Source organism: Clarias gariepinus, chromosome 6, assembly GCF_024256425.1.
Source record: "Clarias gariepinus isolate MV-2021 ecotype Netherlands chromosome 6, CGAR_prim_01v2, whole genome shotgun sequence".
In the NCBI taxonomy this organism is placed as follows: domain Eukaryota; kingdom Metazoa; phylum Chordata; class Actinopteri; order Siluriformes; family Clariidae; genus Clarias; species Clarias gariepinus.
In genome coordinates this window covers 33,925,392-33,941,879 of record NC_071105.1, presented here as the reverse complement: position 1 = coordinate 33,941,879, position 16,488 = coordinate 33,925,392, and the positions used below count along the sequence as shown (strand labels likewise).

Genomic DNA, 16,488 nt, shown 5'->3' with positions numbered 1-16,488 from the left:
AGCATCTTTTCATCTGTTGCACCCAGGTATAAGCACACCAAAGTCACGGCATTTTAGCCAGGACCAATCAGTGCAGCGTTTTCTAACCCAAAGCCAACGATGGTACGCCAGCCTGATTGGTCAAAGTCGGGAAAGGACGTGTCATTTGGATGGCCTTTAGGTAGACAATGCCCCTTGACGGGAGGGAACGTTCAGTACCGGTGATGCAACTGTAGAGAGACTGCAAAACTTTAAGTAAACAAGTGATGCAAGGCCGAAATGAGAAAATCTAATGTAACATGTTACAAATGCATATTTCTGGCAGTCAGCAGGTTCCAAGCTGTTCCTGAATAAGAGTAGCTGACCAGAAGGAGGGGCATGGGACTAAAATTCCTTTTTTTTCGTTCTTTAAAAATGGACTGTAAACAGTCAGTCTAATAAAGGTAAATGTGGATGCATACAATAGGGTGCCAAAGTCTGGGCACTGAGAAATGTAATTACAAAAAAGAAATTTAAAGTAATGCAAAAAGTGGATTCATTGCATCAAGTCACACTAAGTTCCATTTAGAACATGTTGTTCTAGATGTTTTTTGTTTGTCTGCCTAATATACAGTATAACTGTAAAATGAAATAATCTCCTTTCCTTTTAGGTTTGGGTATTCCAACCCTGCCCAGAAGCAATAAATATACAGTAATCAGCCATTTCATTAACACAACTGTCAGGTGACCCAAACAACATCAATAACCCGTCAACTGGTGACAGGATCATGGACACCCATGCCTACGGGGACGAAAAGCTAAGCAGTCTAGTCCAAACCTGTCCAAACTTTTGAAAATTGCTGGATAAGTTAGTGCTAATCATGAAAGAAAGGCACCAGAACACCCAGTGCACTACAGGCTACTGTGCAAGAGCCTAAGGCCACTGATCCGGTCTTATAATAATTGAGCGTAATTGGAGGTAAATGACAAGTCCACAGAGGCCCAAAGCAAGCCCACAGCACTTGAAGATCTGCTGCCAACTTCCTGGTGCTAGATACCACAGCAAACCTTCAGAGTCTCTATGGAGTCATGCCCCGAGGGGCTAGGTCAATGGCAGTAGCACAAAAGGAACCCAAAACCTATTTGGTTTTAATGTTACAGCTGATCAATGTACAAATTACACTTAAGGAAGCCCTTTTTTTTTCATAGTGTAGATTGTCTCAACCCTTTAGGCTCTACATTACGTATATGCTTTCCTATACAGCAGGTCTCAAAGTGCTTTATGCCTCTTATACCACAGCAATTTTATAAATTAATTTATGAAAAACAAAAAAAATATTTTTAACAAAATATTTAAAAATTGAATAAATTAATTAATGAAAAACAAAACTGAAAACATTATTATTTTATTTTACATTTTCTATTAAACAAATTTGTTCCTATAATGACCTATATTTTAGCAGCTATACACAGTTCCTTAACAGAATTTTTTTTTTCTCTTGACGTTTTAAAGGCATTAAGCATCATTTTACCAAGTAATTGCAAATTCCCAAGGACTTTCCTGTGTCATTATTTACACAAGCTAACAGATGCTTGCAATTGATTAAGGAAGATAGTATGGCTGTCTATCCCATCAATGAATTAGGATCTGTTACACTCTCCATGCAAGGTGGTGGACATTGTCATTATGATTGAAACTCATGTCCTCCCAGTGTTCAGGCAAAACCTTGAATACTTCCACCACTTAAGAATCATTTACAAAATTTTAACTGATTCTTTGTGTTTTGTGCATCAGTACATTTCTGCAGTTTTCAGGCCTCCTTCTTCCCAACAGTGCTTGTGCCTGCATTGCTACATGAGTCCTTTGTGGCTATCATTTCCCCATATTAAATTTCAGCAAGTACTGTGTGTGGCCACCTGGGGTGCAATGTTCAGTCTCTGCTTGATTAAAAACTTTAAGAGCTATGATTCCACATGGATAAAATGCACTGCAGTGTCCCAGCCCACCCACACAGTCATTCTGCCTTTCAAGACTATCCAGGCTTTCAAGGCTTAGGGTTCACAAAAACATACTGATCTGTGCATACAGTGCGGTGAAAAAGTATTTGCCCCTTACTGATTTGCATATTTGTCACACTTAAATAATTTAGATCAAACAAATTTTAACATTAGACAAAGATAAAAAGAGTAAATACAAATCATTATTTTTTTCAACCATGAATCCATTTATTAAGGTGAATAAAAAAAAAGTCCAAATCCTTGGCGAAAGTTTGCAATAACTGGCAATGAGTCTTTCACATTACTGTTGAGGAATTTTGGCCTTCTCTCCTTTGCAGAATTGTTTTAATTCAGCCACATTGGAGGCTTTTCAAACATGAACGACCTGTTTAAGGATCTCAGTCAGCCCATACTTTGACTACTCCAAAACCTTCAGGGGGTAGAATTGCTGGTGTGTCTCTGATTATTGTCCTGCTGCATAACTCAAGTACACTTAAGCTTGAGGTCATAAACTGATGGCTGGACATCTATCCTTCAAGATTTACTTGTAGAGTGCAGGATTCAGGCAAAGCAGCCCCAGTCCATCACACTACCACCACCATGTTTGACTCTTGGTATGATGTTCTTTTTATGAAATGCTGTGCTAGTTTTATGCCAGATGTAAGAAGACACACACCTCCCAAACGTTTAATTTTCATCCCATCAGTCCAGAGAATATTTGCACAGAATTCCTCGGGCTAGTCAAGATGGTTTTTGGCGAATGTTTTTTTTCAGCCTTTGTGTTTTCTTTGGTCAGCAGTCGCTTTCACCTTGGAACTCTCCCCTTTTTGCCCAGACTCTTTCTTATTGCTGTATCGTAAACACTGACCTTAATTGAGGCAAGTGAAGCCTCTCTCTCTAAATATAGTCTGAGCTTCTTTCCTTTTGGCGTTTGGAAATGTCCTGCTAAACAAGCTGATGACTCACAATATTACAAACACAGTTTTATTGCAGCTATAAATGCAGTTGAGACTAATTTAATTCTAAGTTGTTTTCATCCAGTTATTATTACTGTCGTTGTTAATAGGTCTGAACTGTACCCTGACTTATTGAGAAAAGCTGTGTACACTACTCTCCTCTCAGATGGAACATTTAATGACTGTTGCGCCACTGCTTTTCCCCAAAGTGGACACAGAAACAGGAAGTGAGTCGGTTCTTATTTTAGCTCTGAACTGTAAAACAGCCCTAAAGTAAAACACATGACGTCCATTGTGTGATTTTCTTAAGGTTTGGGAAGATTTAGCAATGACCACCAGGGGGCGAGCAAAACCTGCAGCAGAGGCAGAGTTTTCCAAACTACTGCAATCTGTAACTGATTTACACACACACACACACACACACACACACTACGCAGCTTAGACATTGTAGCCTATTATTATGCACAAAAATGTAATTGGAAACAGAGTAAACAGTATTTATCTTCTTATTTCCTAAGGCAAGGCTATACACAGCAAAATGTCATGTGCTGAAAATGTAAGAGGTCAGGTTTCATATCTAGGCCTAATGAACTAGTATGACATTTGTACAGTATGCCTTGGTGCTTGTTTTGGAAATTATATCAATCTTGGGCTTATATGGTAAGCTGTCTTTGTTTATATATACAGTAGTCATATATAGCTAGAAGGTATATATAGAAATTTAATTCCTAATGGAAATTTATTTACATATGAAATAGATTCTGATTTAATCAAGACAAAGTACAATAGAGTACTTTCTATCTATCTATCTATCTATCTATCTATCTGATATCAAAAATAATATATATAATGATAGCAAATGTCTTTATTTCCTACTGTTATGTGTTTTACTGCTGCTGCATTATGGTTCCTGCATAAATTAGTGCACTAAGGCAAATGTAAAATAAACAAATATAATATAGCATATCTATCTGTTACCCTATCTATCCATATATGTGTTTATTATTTTATCCATCTATCTATGTTTGTATTATTCTGTACCTTTTCTGAATAAATGTTATTGCATACTCTTTAATTAATTATGGATTATCTATCTATCTATCTATCTATCTATCTATCTATCTCCTAAATGTCTTAAATGCAGACTTTCTTAATTTTAATAAAATGTAATATATATATATATATATATATATATATATATATATATATATATATAACATTACATTTTATTAATGCAGGGAAAGTATATAGCCTGCCCAAGTGAGAAGAAATTGAACATGTGTAAATACAAGAATACAATTATACAGCCTAGTACACAACATTACACAACCCATGCAAGGTTGTGTGTGCGCGCACGCATGTATGTATGTATGTATGTGTGTGTGTGTGTGAGAGAGTATACATTTGAAGGTTGCTCGTCCCATTGATTTGTTTCAGGGCAAAAATCTGACGCAGTCCGGAGGAGAAGCACTGCAGAGGGGAGAGCAGCGGCAGCACTGTGTGGCATAGCGGGGGGCAGAGAGAGAGAGAGCAGAGAGAGAGCGGGAGGGGGGTTTCCACTGTAACGAGAGCGCGCGCGGGTGAGCGAGTGAGAGAGAGAGAGAGGAGGGGGAGGAGGACGACGCGGTTTCCTCTCCGCACGCGCCGCAGGAACACAGCGAACCGACTGGGAGGGAAAGCGCGAGCGGACGGACGGAAAGAAAGGAACCCGAGCAGCGCGAGCGACACTCCGACTCCTTTTGTCTGCGGCCGGAGCTCTAAACGATGAACCAGCGCGCGCGGACGCGTCCTCGTGACAGCCATCTTTAAGAACGGAGTGTTTTTTTTGTGTGTGAGAGTGTGTGTGTGCTCGCAGGCTAATTTTTTTTTGTAGGATTAGGAGGAGGACGGTGAGGGGAGGAAAAAAAAATCGCCCTTCCTTTGAGGTAGGATATGGAGCATAGCATTTAGCCTCCGTGAGTCAGTGTAAAGCCTGAGACGCGCTCTTTTCCTTCACGCGTGTTTTTACTAACCTTTGTGTGTGTGTCTGTTTTTTTTTTTTGTCCATAATATTTTCGCGGCGCGTTGCTCCTTTTATCCGCAGAGGGTGTTTTTTCCCTTCTCGTGGCGCATGCTACACAATATATTTTGCAATCTGTCTCATGCACTCCGGTGCGTTTTAGGCCTTGTGTAGCGAACTGGACTCGGATGTAGGATTGATTCTCATGGAAGCTCTGATTATCGCCACATAAACCCGATCAGACTGGAAACAAGCGTTTTAAATCATCTACTGGGTGTTTAAAGCACAACACACACACACATTGGCTACGATCGGATTATTAAAAAATAAGCATAATTACCGTTCGGCGATTAAAGGCGCACTGCGTGAGTCGGTTATAATAAGACTTAATAATATAAAGGAGAAGAAGCACAAGAGGGGTAAAGGACGTCGGCGCGTTTTCAATGTTAATGTCGACCGACGTTGCGTCCATCATGCTGCCCGTTAGTCGGGGACTGATGGAGCGGGACAGCAGGGACTTGGAGGCGAACGCCAGCCAGAACCCGCAGGCGCAGAACCAGAGCGCGAGCCCCAACCCGGTGCGCGGGATGAAGCGTGGAGACCCGGAGCCCGACGCGCACGGAGCCGCCGCAGCACCCCTTGGGGACTCGGTAGGGGCCGAGTGTAAAAGACCCCGCATGGAGGGCGGAGGGGACATGAGCCAGGTAAGAGCACAAAGACCTCACACACTCCCACTGCCATAGAGCATGGGTTCTAAAGCAAATCTGGTAGGACATACAGTACCTTAGATTATGGGATTTAAAGAAAATCTGGATGGAAGTACAGTATTTTAAATGATGGGTTGTAATACAAATCTGGGCTGCTATTATATAATGCGAATCTAGGAGAAAATACAGGACCTTAGTTTATAATACCAATCTGGTAGGGGATAGGATACCCTGCATGATGATTTCTAATGCAAGTCTGAAAAGGGAAATACAGTACCTTAGTTTATTTGTTCTTATTCAAATCTAGAAGGAATTGTACTTCCAGATAACTTGGATTATGGATTTTAATACGAATCTGGTAGGAAAAGGGATGTCATAGATTACAGGCTATAATACAAATTTGGTAGTAAATTGGTTAGAAATACAGGACCTTATTCAATAATATAATAGTATAAACTGGGAAGAAATACAGTGCATACCTTAAATTATGAAGTTTAACAAAAAACAAAACTGGTAGGAAATAGAGTACCTAAGGTTTAATAAAAATCTGGTAGAAAATGCAGTACCTTAGTTTATAGGTTCTACTGCAAATCTGGGATGAAATGTCTATCGTATGATCTAAAGGAATCTTGGATTATAGATTTAAATACAGTCTCACAAGAAATGGAGGCACTTTACGTTGTGTTCTTATACAGAAATATGAAGAAATCTTGTACCTTAGTTTTGGGGTCTAATGCAAACCTAAGAGGAAATAATGTACTCTTTTTGCCTAACTATTAAATGTTGCTTTCATTTGGAAACTACAGAGTGTACCCTTTTTTTTTTACGTAAACATGTGTAAGTTCTCAAACCCAACAAAAGGATTTTCCTTGTTGCTGGTGTTGTCCTTTCAAGGGTGCATTTTCCGTTCTGTATTAGACATATGACCATGCATATACTGTGCCTGATGAAAATAATCCCACGCATTTTAATAGGTTAAAGATACCGCAGGATTATCACAGTTTAGTACCCCTGTTTCTTCAATGTTGCGTGGTCATGTTAGACATAGCCTGATGTTTATTAAATAATATATCAACATATGTGTGCTATGTGGTTCTTTGTCACGTGCTCCATGTAATCTGAAAGGATATGTAAGCATGGCATATTCAAGGTTCACAAACACGCACTGGGGTTGAGTGTTAAAATGGGATTTCGGTGTCACTGGAGAGGAGTATCATTAAGGGGACCTCTTTTAATACACTTTCTATATATATGTGTGTGTGTGTGTGTTTTATACCGAAAAGGATGCTTATTTTGTTTTTCACTTTAAGCACATGTCCAGATTTAAAATGTATAAATGTACAAAAAATATTTTTATAAAACAAAATATAGTAGATGTCAGGATATTTAGGTTTATAGTATTGAATAAAAAAAAGTTAACTTTATACTATAGTGATCTTGAGTTTTTTTTTAATCACTTAAAATTTATTTTCTTCAAAGCAGGTGAGGAAATTAATCCTTTAAGCATTATAATTAGTTTTTTTAACCTTGTCACCCGATCAGAGATATCTATTGATATTGATGAAGCATCACATCACTTAGGTTTTTACTAATTATACATCCAGTCATGTATTTCTCGCTGTCAGTCACAGCGCAGGTTATATTCCATCGTACGCAGGCCGTTATATTCCGGCATCATTTGTCACCATATCGAGATCGCGTTGTCTTTCCGCCCACCCCCTTTTGTTCCATGTGGACTTGCTCATGTTAAATAAACAGTGTCAGGAAAACAAACAGCACATAGCATGCATGCTCGTTTTAAATAAGCAACCTGAATTCTGCACCAGCACTCCTGAGGATTAAACCTCCTCGTATATTATCATTCCTTGTGGCTGCCTTTGCCTTCTCAGCATTCTGCCCCGTGTGCCCTGTGTGATTGGATTTAAAAAAAAAAAATGCAGCACAACCTATTTATACACAGAGTGAGAGAGAGTGAGTGAGGTTTTCTCTACCCTGCTGCCAGTTACATATGAGCATGAAAGAACCTTCAAATCTGTTACACATCTGTATGTGTTAGTGTGTGTGTGAGCAGAGGAGTAGGGGGAGGGGACTGGCAAGGAATGAAGGAAGAAAGGAGGCAGGGGGTGGAGGGGGTTGTTTTGAGCTGGGAGACCCAAGGCCGGATGTTGTGAGACCAGCGTGGCTGTCCGGCATCTCAACGCCACCTTGCCACATGTGATATTTCATCTAGTGTCATCACGTCGTCTGCTCTCGAGCTTCAAACTCGAGCGGACAAAAACAGTAAGCCATTCCTGCAACCTTAGATAGCCTCGGCCGCACCGTTTTCCCCTTCGGCTCTACCTCTACGCCTTCCATCTGCATACGCATTAGAGGACGTCTCTCGCCAAAGTGCTCCTCTGCCTATGCATTATTTAGTTTGCCTTCCCCTCATCTGTCTGACTTCAAACGCTTCTCTCGTCCCCTCCTCCTCCAGGCCAGGGCCTCTGGGTAATTGAGCCCGAGTGGGTGTGTGTGAGTGAGCGAGTGAGTGTGAGCTGCGCTATCTAATGGCTCGTTGTCCTGGCTTAATGGCGCTAAAGGTTCTCCAAACTGTAGTGAGACACACTGCCAGTTGTAATACACTCAGCGCAGGGCAGATGGACGGGGAGGGGTGGTGCGGGTGTATGTGTGATGGTGTGTTAGGGTGGAAAGGGGCCGTGGGGGAGGGAGGGTGCCGTGGCTCAGCAGCCCAAAAATGGTATTGATCTGCACTGAGATGGCCGTCTGGAAACCTGCCTGTAGAGGAGAGAAAGAGAGAGGAGGTGAATTACTGCTAGATAGGAAGAAAAAAAAACTGGGAGTCTGCGAATGAGTCATTTTACGCATTAGAAGAGGGAGAGAGATAGAGAGAGAGCTGGTGAAGTGGAGAATGATTGCTCGTCATGAAACCTCTTACTCCACACAGATGTCAGGGCCTTTTACCCTGACATCACTTACATCCAGTAAATCCTCCCGAGTGAAATATGCTGAATAAAATCACTGAAAAATAATGCCCACAACCACAATTTCACTTTTTTGTGTCACGTTTTTTTTTTTTTTTTTTTTACGGATAACAATTTAAACGCTACAAGGCACGGGTTAAATTTGAACAGGAAATCTAGAAATCCAGAAATGTTACCAGGTCAAAGAACCCTGCAGTCCAAAAGTGGAAGGACTGGCAATATGGAAAGAGTATTATATAATGAAGCTTGTATTATGTCCAGTGTTTAGAACTGCCAGTGGAAACAAATAAAAAATATCGGAACTGTTACAAATATATGATTTTTTAATTTTTTATAATTAAAAAAAAAAATTGGTGTTATCCAAATAAATAGCCTTTTTTGTCTTTCAGAAATAAACCATTGAAGATCCTGTTTTGTTATATGCATTAATATATATATTTCTATTATTTGTTTATTATTATGTTTTTTATTTATTTGCTTAATTTGTTGTGGCAACTCTGTTTTGTTCCTTTTGGACATATGACTTGCGTTAAATAAACAGGGCCGTGAAACAAACGGTGCACAGCATGTGTCACATCTTAAATAATTCATACTGATGGCAATCCAACTCGGTTAATGCGCTGTCCCAGTTTTATTAACACATTACAATATGTAACAGAAGCACATTTTTAGAGCAAGGTGGTGCTTTTTTTAATGGATGGATAGCTTCAACGCACAGTAATAATCAAGCGGTTGTGAACATTGTTTTGGAGAACATTTAAGAAAAGATCTCCTATGGAATCCGTATGTACTTGCAGGCCTAAAGGAAAAAAAGTTGATTTTTTATTTTTATACCTTTTTTTTTTTGCTTTGGAATGGCTTTGCATAAACTCTCTTGCACGGTCAGTAATTATTACGTTGTTTTTATAAGCTTAAAAAAACCTTAAGGTTGGAGTATGGAGGCGAAGACGGAGGGCGCTGCTTGCAAGAGATAAATAGAATTTGGTTCAGTTCAGGTCAGCCACGCTCTTTAGGGTTCTGTACCCCTGAGAGCTGTCATGTATGATGCAAAGAGTGACAGCAAAGGGTAGCAGCGTAACATGTTTACAACAGTACTGGAGTAAAAGGTTTTCAGTGATGTTGTATGGCTCGAGAAATGAAGGTTACTGCAGTGTGATTTCAGGAGAATCCAGAGGGACAGGGTTGTGAAAGCTTTAAAGCCACAAGAGGGCTAGTGGCTCCTGCAGTAAGGAAATGCGTTTTTGAGTCAGCAGTGAGGTAAGAGTCCAGTCAGACATTTTGACAGTGATTTGACAATCATTGCTCATTTAAAAAAAATGAATGACGAGAAGTACTGTATGGTAAGTCAAGTTAGACATCCTGGTTAGAGATTGACTGGTTAAAGAGGATTATGTTATCCAGGTATTGTTTTATTCCACAACATCGACAATTTTATTTAGAACAATTAATATTGCTCGCAGGACACAACATAAAAATAGGTAATCAAGTATTTTGTATTCTAATTGGGCAAAAATGCTTATTTATTTATTTATTTATTTAGTTGTTTATTTTTTTATTTTTAAATTAATAGATATTCCTTAACATTACACAAACGTTTGTGGTGTACAAGAAGTCATACGTTTGCTGTTAATCATCTTACATGACAGTGGTTGAGACATTTTGGGATGTACTGTTTAGAATAAAGCAATAAACCTTGGGCGGCATCTGCATTGTTTATTTTACTACAAGGGGCGTTCAAGTCAAGCCAGGACTTGTGATGAAATTTCTCATGAAAGAAGGCATCAGCTGATCGACGTTTCCAGAAGACTTCAATCTCAGTATAGTGATGAGATTGTTCACTCCAGTAAAATGCGTGAATGTTGCAAACATTCTAAAAAAAGGCTGTACAAACGGGAACAACTGAACACAGACTCATGAATAGAATTGGGCTGGGAGTTATTACCACATCCCCCGCATAGTCCTGACTTCGCACCAAGCCATTTCCACGTGTTTGAGGAAATTACAGGAGTTCCTGGGAGGCCGGGGTTTCTGACGTGATGCAGGCAGTACGATCATGGGTCCGACAACTTTCTCCAACCTGATGGAATCCAAGAATCATTGAAATGTTGAGAAGTGCATTAGTGTAGGAAGGACTCATATAGAGAAATAAAGGGAGTTTCATTCTCATTACGGTGCTCTGTACAACCAAAAGTCCCAGTTTGACTCGAACGGTTGTGAGATTTTTCATTTCGAACATAATGATTAACAAAATTATTATGTGTAATAAATACTTATTAAATGTATTTACTTATTATAAGCAGGATTCAGTATTTTCAGAACTGCTTTAAAAATAATAGCATATGTCGCTGCATTATTTACCTCAGGTAAACTAGCGCTAAGTGAAATTTTTAATGACCGTGATAATTAGTTTTAGTATTCATCTTTTCAAACATTAATTTCATGTTGTGTTAATAGATCCAGTTCATTTGTTTTAGTTCTTCTCTTCTCTTTTTTTTCTTTTTTGCTTTAGCTTAACCAAGCCTTGCGTTGTATCCTTAATAGATACAGATGTACCAGAACAATATCATTTTAATCAGTTCACATTTTCCTCTCATATTGAATTGTCATACTCGTTCATCGTCACGCTGTGGAAACTTTTAAAGAAAAGCTTTAGCAGAAAGATAAGTAGATAATTTTACAACTCGGCTAGCACTCATATCGCAAATCTAAAGTAGCTGAATTGACAGAGCAGCTTTTTTTTGTCAGCTTGTGGGAATATAATTGAAAAGAGTGTTTCGTGTGAACTCATTAAATACAGTAATGATAGTACTGGGTAAGTCTGATTGAACACATCAGTGATTCAGAGTTAGATGCTAGCTAGACACACGCACCCAGCTGCAGTCTGCGCTAATGTTTACCCACAGCATCTTCTCTTATCAATTATACCGTTAACTGTTGGACATTAAGAAGAGAAAAAAAACTGCTGCCTTTTCACATCAACGATCGCGGCGGTTTGGTCTGCCAAGCTGATTTGCCCTATCGCTAACTGTAAAGCGGCTTTTTGTTGCACTAACGAGATCTGCGCTTATTTAGGTCTCTGCGTTAAGCACTCTGATCCCTCATGAAGCCGGCCAGATGGGTGGGGGGTGGATTTGTGCCTTGCTCTCTCTCTCACACACACGCACGTCGCCGATTCGCGGATAAAGTCACACTAGCGTGTACACATTCCGCACTGTGTACACTAGCGTTATCTCCCAACAGTGACGCTAAACCATATAAGGTCGCCACAGATCCAGGCCTGATAATACACCTTTAAATATAACTGATTGTGAAAAATAAGCCTAATCACCAACTGTATGAGGGCGTAGACAGATTATCCCTTTTAAACCAGCGTGGCTCACTTTTAACTCGAGGGATAGTGCTGCAATCTTGATTATCGACCCGATCAGGCTAATAACGTGTTGTGTTTTAGCCCCTGGCCTCCTTTAATTGGCTTTATGCAATTGCTTGCATGTGTGTAACCATGACAACCTTGACCTTTAACCTTTATGGTTTGTGCAATAAATCGGGGTGTGGTAGCGAATAAGGATTGCGACAGACTGGAGTGAGGTCACTCAGTTACTCATGTTCTCTCTCTCTCTTTCTCTTTCTCTTGCACACGTGTGCACACACAAAATGAGGCATTCTTTCCCCCAGAAATTTATTAATTGGAAGCTTGCCTATGGAAACTTGAGCTTGTTACAGTGTTGAGAATTATTTTTTTTTTTTGGCTGTAAAAAAAAAAATTTGAGACAGTGGTTGCTATTAGGGATCATAGCTTTCCTGAGGTGGAAAGTTTAGTTAATTGCATTAAAAGTCCACATCAAAGCCAAGATTTGCTAAGCCTCGCATGTCAGCGCTCATCATCCTCATCGGTTGGCTCGGTTCCTTAGGGCGAAAAAATACAAAGGCTATTTGCAAGCATTTAAAATGTTCATTTTATATTTATTGACAGCAAAACCACACACTTTAGGACGGATTTTCTGTAAAGACGTAGTGCCGTAGCTATTTTGCAAAGCTGTTCTGCTTCAGGCGGTTTAGATCATACTTTGGAAACCATATCTAGTCACTCTGGACCACATCAATCTATCTCAAACCGTGTAACCCATTACTGCCGCTAGTGTGATAATGGCAGTTTTTTCACATATAATGTTTATTTTAATATGAATGCAGTGTAGATTGAGATGATATCAGAGAATTTCATCATCGTAAAATTTTGAGACAGAATCGTACACTTGTCAAGTCTTTTGTGGAGTAGATATAATGTTTGCATAGTAACTGTTAGCAGAGATGAGGGGAAGAAAAGAAATTTAGTTATGTCATGATTCTTTTGTGGGTCAATTCATGTATCGCCAAAATTTAATTTATTTTAAAATGTATATATTTTTTTTACGTTTATATATTGCATTTTGAAATGGTAAAACGAGCAAAGTTTGTTTAGAATCTATACAGAATCGCAATACAAATTGAATCAGTACCTAGGTATCATGATGATATTGTATCAGGTGATCCCTTGTGATCCCCATCCCTAATACTTTTTTACTATTTGTACTTGTGGATTTCTTTCTGGGTTTAATAAAGTGATCTGCCTACCTACTTAGCAATCTCCATATATCTTAAGAAACAGATTGGTAATATATGGAAGTAAAAATGCGCCTTAGCTTCTGGTAGTGGTTTATTTCCCCTCACAGCAACTTGATCTAAGTTACCTTTGGCCTGTATGTTTATAAGCTTTGGTGTTTTGAGTCAACAGAAACCGAGTTACCTGGGTCGTTGGGGTTTTTGCTTGGTAAAACTCAACCCTAAAGCCTGGTCCATTTGATCAGTGAGAACACAGTAGTTGCAGGCTTGGGCTCAGATCTCATTCTTCGAGACTTTCACAGCCATAGCTGATAAAGTAGGAAGGCACGCGAGAGCTTTGCTCTTGACTTTTTTTTTCTTTCTGAAATGTCGCTATTATGCGTAGCACAAAAGTTAACATGCTTGTTCTCTTTTTCTCTTGTGTTTAATGGCAGCTCACAAACCAAGTAGGTGCATACTGCCACCTGCTGTATCGGAGAGTGTAAATACGCAAGTGTCCCCGAGTACGGAGAGCAAAAATAATGTGAACAGGATCGACAGGGAAGAGAGTGTGTGTATGGGGTATAATTCTTAACATTTTTTAAAAATTATGATTTTTAAACAATTTATCATTTACATGGTGTACTTGCAGATAAGTGTAAATGGATTCTGAATAAGAAACTGACTTATCGATTCAACGATTAGTCAGTATTAAAGTCTAGGGAAGTTTTCTCAATGAACACACCGACACAGTATCAGCAAGTCAGCGGCGAAAGATTCGGTAGTGGTGGTGTTGTCATTGTGTCGCACATCAAAGATATTGTTGTAGCCTGACTGTTTTGTCTCAGGATGTTTAACCACAAGGCGACAGCGTGTCCGATCTATATCGCTCATGTTTTCGAGAAAGCCCCCTATCTGGAAAGGACCCCCGAGTGGTGTATGTGTGTGTGTGTGTGTGTGTGTGTGTGTGTGTGTGTTTACATTCCTCAAACTCTGTAGCTTTTCTGTAAAGTTTGACAAAGCGCTTCTTTTCACCTCGGCTAGGGACATTAATATGACGGATAGGCAGGGAGAAAGTATAACACCATCTCACACGCGCATACACACAGCTAACGCAAGCCATAGAGTAGAGTTCTTACGCAACATCACAGCGGAGCCGTGATCATCCAGACGCGGCATCTCCTGCAAAGCGCAGCCTTAAACTTTGGACACGAAAAGGCACGAAGTAAAAGTGCGATACTGGAAAACATGTCAAAGCGCCACACATCGTTCCCTCAAACACTCGCGCCTTGTTCTCTCAAGTGCCTTGCCCTTCTCAACTCGTACCTCTTAACCGCGTACCTCCGTCAGGTCCTATCTTATTCCTACCTTATCCTACCTCCTTCCCCTTCCTCTGTCCTCCCTTCCTAACTCCCTTTCACCATCTGGTGACTTGCAGTCTTTCCTGAGTCTTTCTTTCAATCTGTCTCTCTCCCTCAGCCCATCCCCCCCCTCTCGCTACCTGGAACCTTTAAGACTGGTGCGACAGAAGGAGAGCGGGAAACGGGGAAACTGGGGCCTCCAGTCCATGCTGAACAGCTGCATGCATGCACAGGATCTAATAACATGCACACATAGATATTGAAACGTGCACTGGGGCTGTTGGAACACGTCCAAGTTTGAAAACGTTAAGGACGTAGGTCACAGAGGGATCGTTCTAACTTATGTAGTAAGCATGTTTAGCGAATAAGAAGCTATTAGGACTTGGATTTCTTTTTTTCTCCCTTCCCTTTTTTTCTTTCTTCAGCTCTTGGCTTACCAAGTCAAAGAACAACAGAAACTTAAAAAAAATTCTGCTCTGCTGCAGCTCTTTCCACGACTGGCACGACAAGCATGAATAAACCGCTGTTAATCACACCCCGCCGTACCTGCATTCACCTTGTAGAATCCGCCCTCGGTTCACTCGATTATGACTGTTAGCTCAAACGGTATTTGGGCTAACGGACCGTTCTGGGAACGGTATTTGTACCGTTCCCAGAAACGATCTCTCCCCCTCCGCACTTCACCGTTGCACTTTGTACTCGGGTACGCTTGCACACAGAGATTTCGTAGGGGACTAACCGTGATCTGCTTCCGATTTACTTCTGTGTTTAGTTGGATATAATCTGATCCGTTTTCAAGCATGGAACGATTGTATTCTCGCTGATCAAAATGACCCAGACTTTGGGAACACGTGTTCTTGGAAATCTTCTCGCTGCCGTAATGTTAAAGGAGTCACGACTGCTAGTAATCGAAATAAAACCTTTATATTTAAGGCTAATACTTTATCATTTTCTTTTAACTTTAAAATCTTTCTCTCTCTCTCTCATATATATATATATATATATGTGTGTGTGTGTGTATATGTTTTTTTGGATCTTCTGCACACTGAAGTTAACTAGCTCACTAAGTATACTAGTAGTTTGTTTAGATTCATCAGAGACGTGGTTTGTCTCAAACGTTTATTGGCTGTTCTCGAAGATGCTCAAGCAGTTCAACCTACAGAGCTTGTTTGCTTGTTTTTTTTTTCTATGGGGCAGTGGTCGCTCAGTACGTTAAGGCTCTGAGTTACTGATCGATAGGTCGGCATGCAAGGCCCTCGTGTGGGCCCTCGAGCAAGGCTCTAACCCCCATCTGCGCCTACTAACAAGATATATACGAAGAATAAAGAATTTTACTATGCAGTAATGTATATGTGATGAATAAAAGGCTGAACATGACTTAAACCAAAAAAGAAAAACCACAGCATGATTTAATTGCAGCTAAGTAGGCGTTTCATCTGGAATTTAAATATGAGTAATATTTACATTTTGGCAATTGGTAGATTTCGTTATCTAGAGTGACTGAAATTTTTGTCTTATTATACATTTAAGCAGTTGAGGGTTATGTGCCTTGCTCAAGGGCCCAACAGGGGCAACTTAGTGGGCATGGGATTTAAGTCTGGGACCTTCCGAACCGTAGACCCAACGCCTTAACCACTGACTCCCCCTGACCCTGATATGAATATGAAAAACGCCCAAAACTGAATAAATAACCCCCGGATGCGAGGCTGTAAAGTTCTCGATGAAGTTATGATGTTCCAACTGGTCACCCTGCATGCTTGATGTAACACAAACTTATAGTGTAGCGTTACTGCTAATGCTTGCTCTGTCTGCTGCAGTGTAACATTATAAGCTCATTAATATTCATTTGAGTGATTAATATTTTAGGCAATTAGAAGTAAAGTGTGTTTTTTTTTCAACGTGAATATGTATAGATGGTAAGTATTGGAAAATGTGTGTGTGTGAGAGAGA

The 16,488-nt window shown here is 40.0% G+C and overlaps 1 protein-coding gene across 6 annotated transcripts in view; it reads left to right on the top strand.

Annotated features, from left to right (window-relative positions):
• The first annotated feature begins 4,514 nt into the window (after nucleotides 1-4,514).
• LOC128526272 (RNA binding protein fox-1 homolog 2-like) overlaps nucleotides 4,515-16,488 on the top strand; it is a 64,130-nt gene continuing 52,156 nt past the window's right edge. For all 6 annotated transcript variants that reach the window (XM_053497958.1, XM_053497957.1, XM_053497956.1 and 3 more), the window contains exon 1: nucleotides 4,515-5,615. In XM_053497958.1, coding sequence (XP_053353933.1) covers nucleotides 5,355-5,615 — 261 coding nt within the window. In that variant the 5' untranslated portion in view covers nucleotides 4,515-5,354. The remainder of the gene's footprint in view (nucleotides 5,616-16,488) is intronic.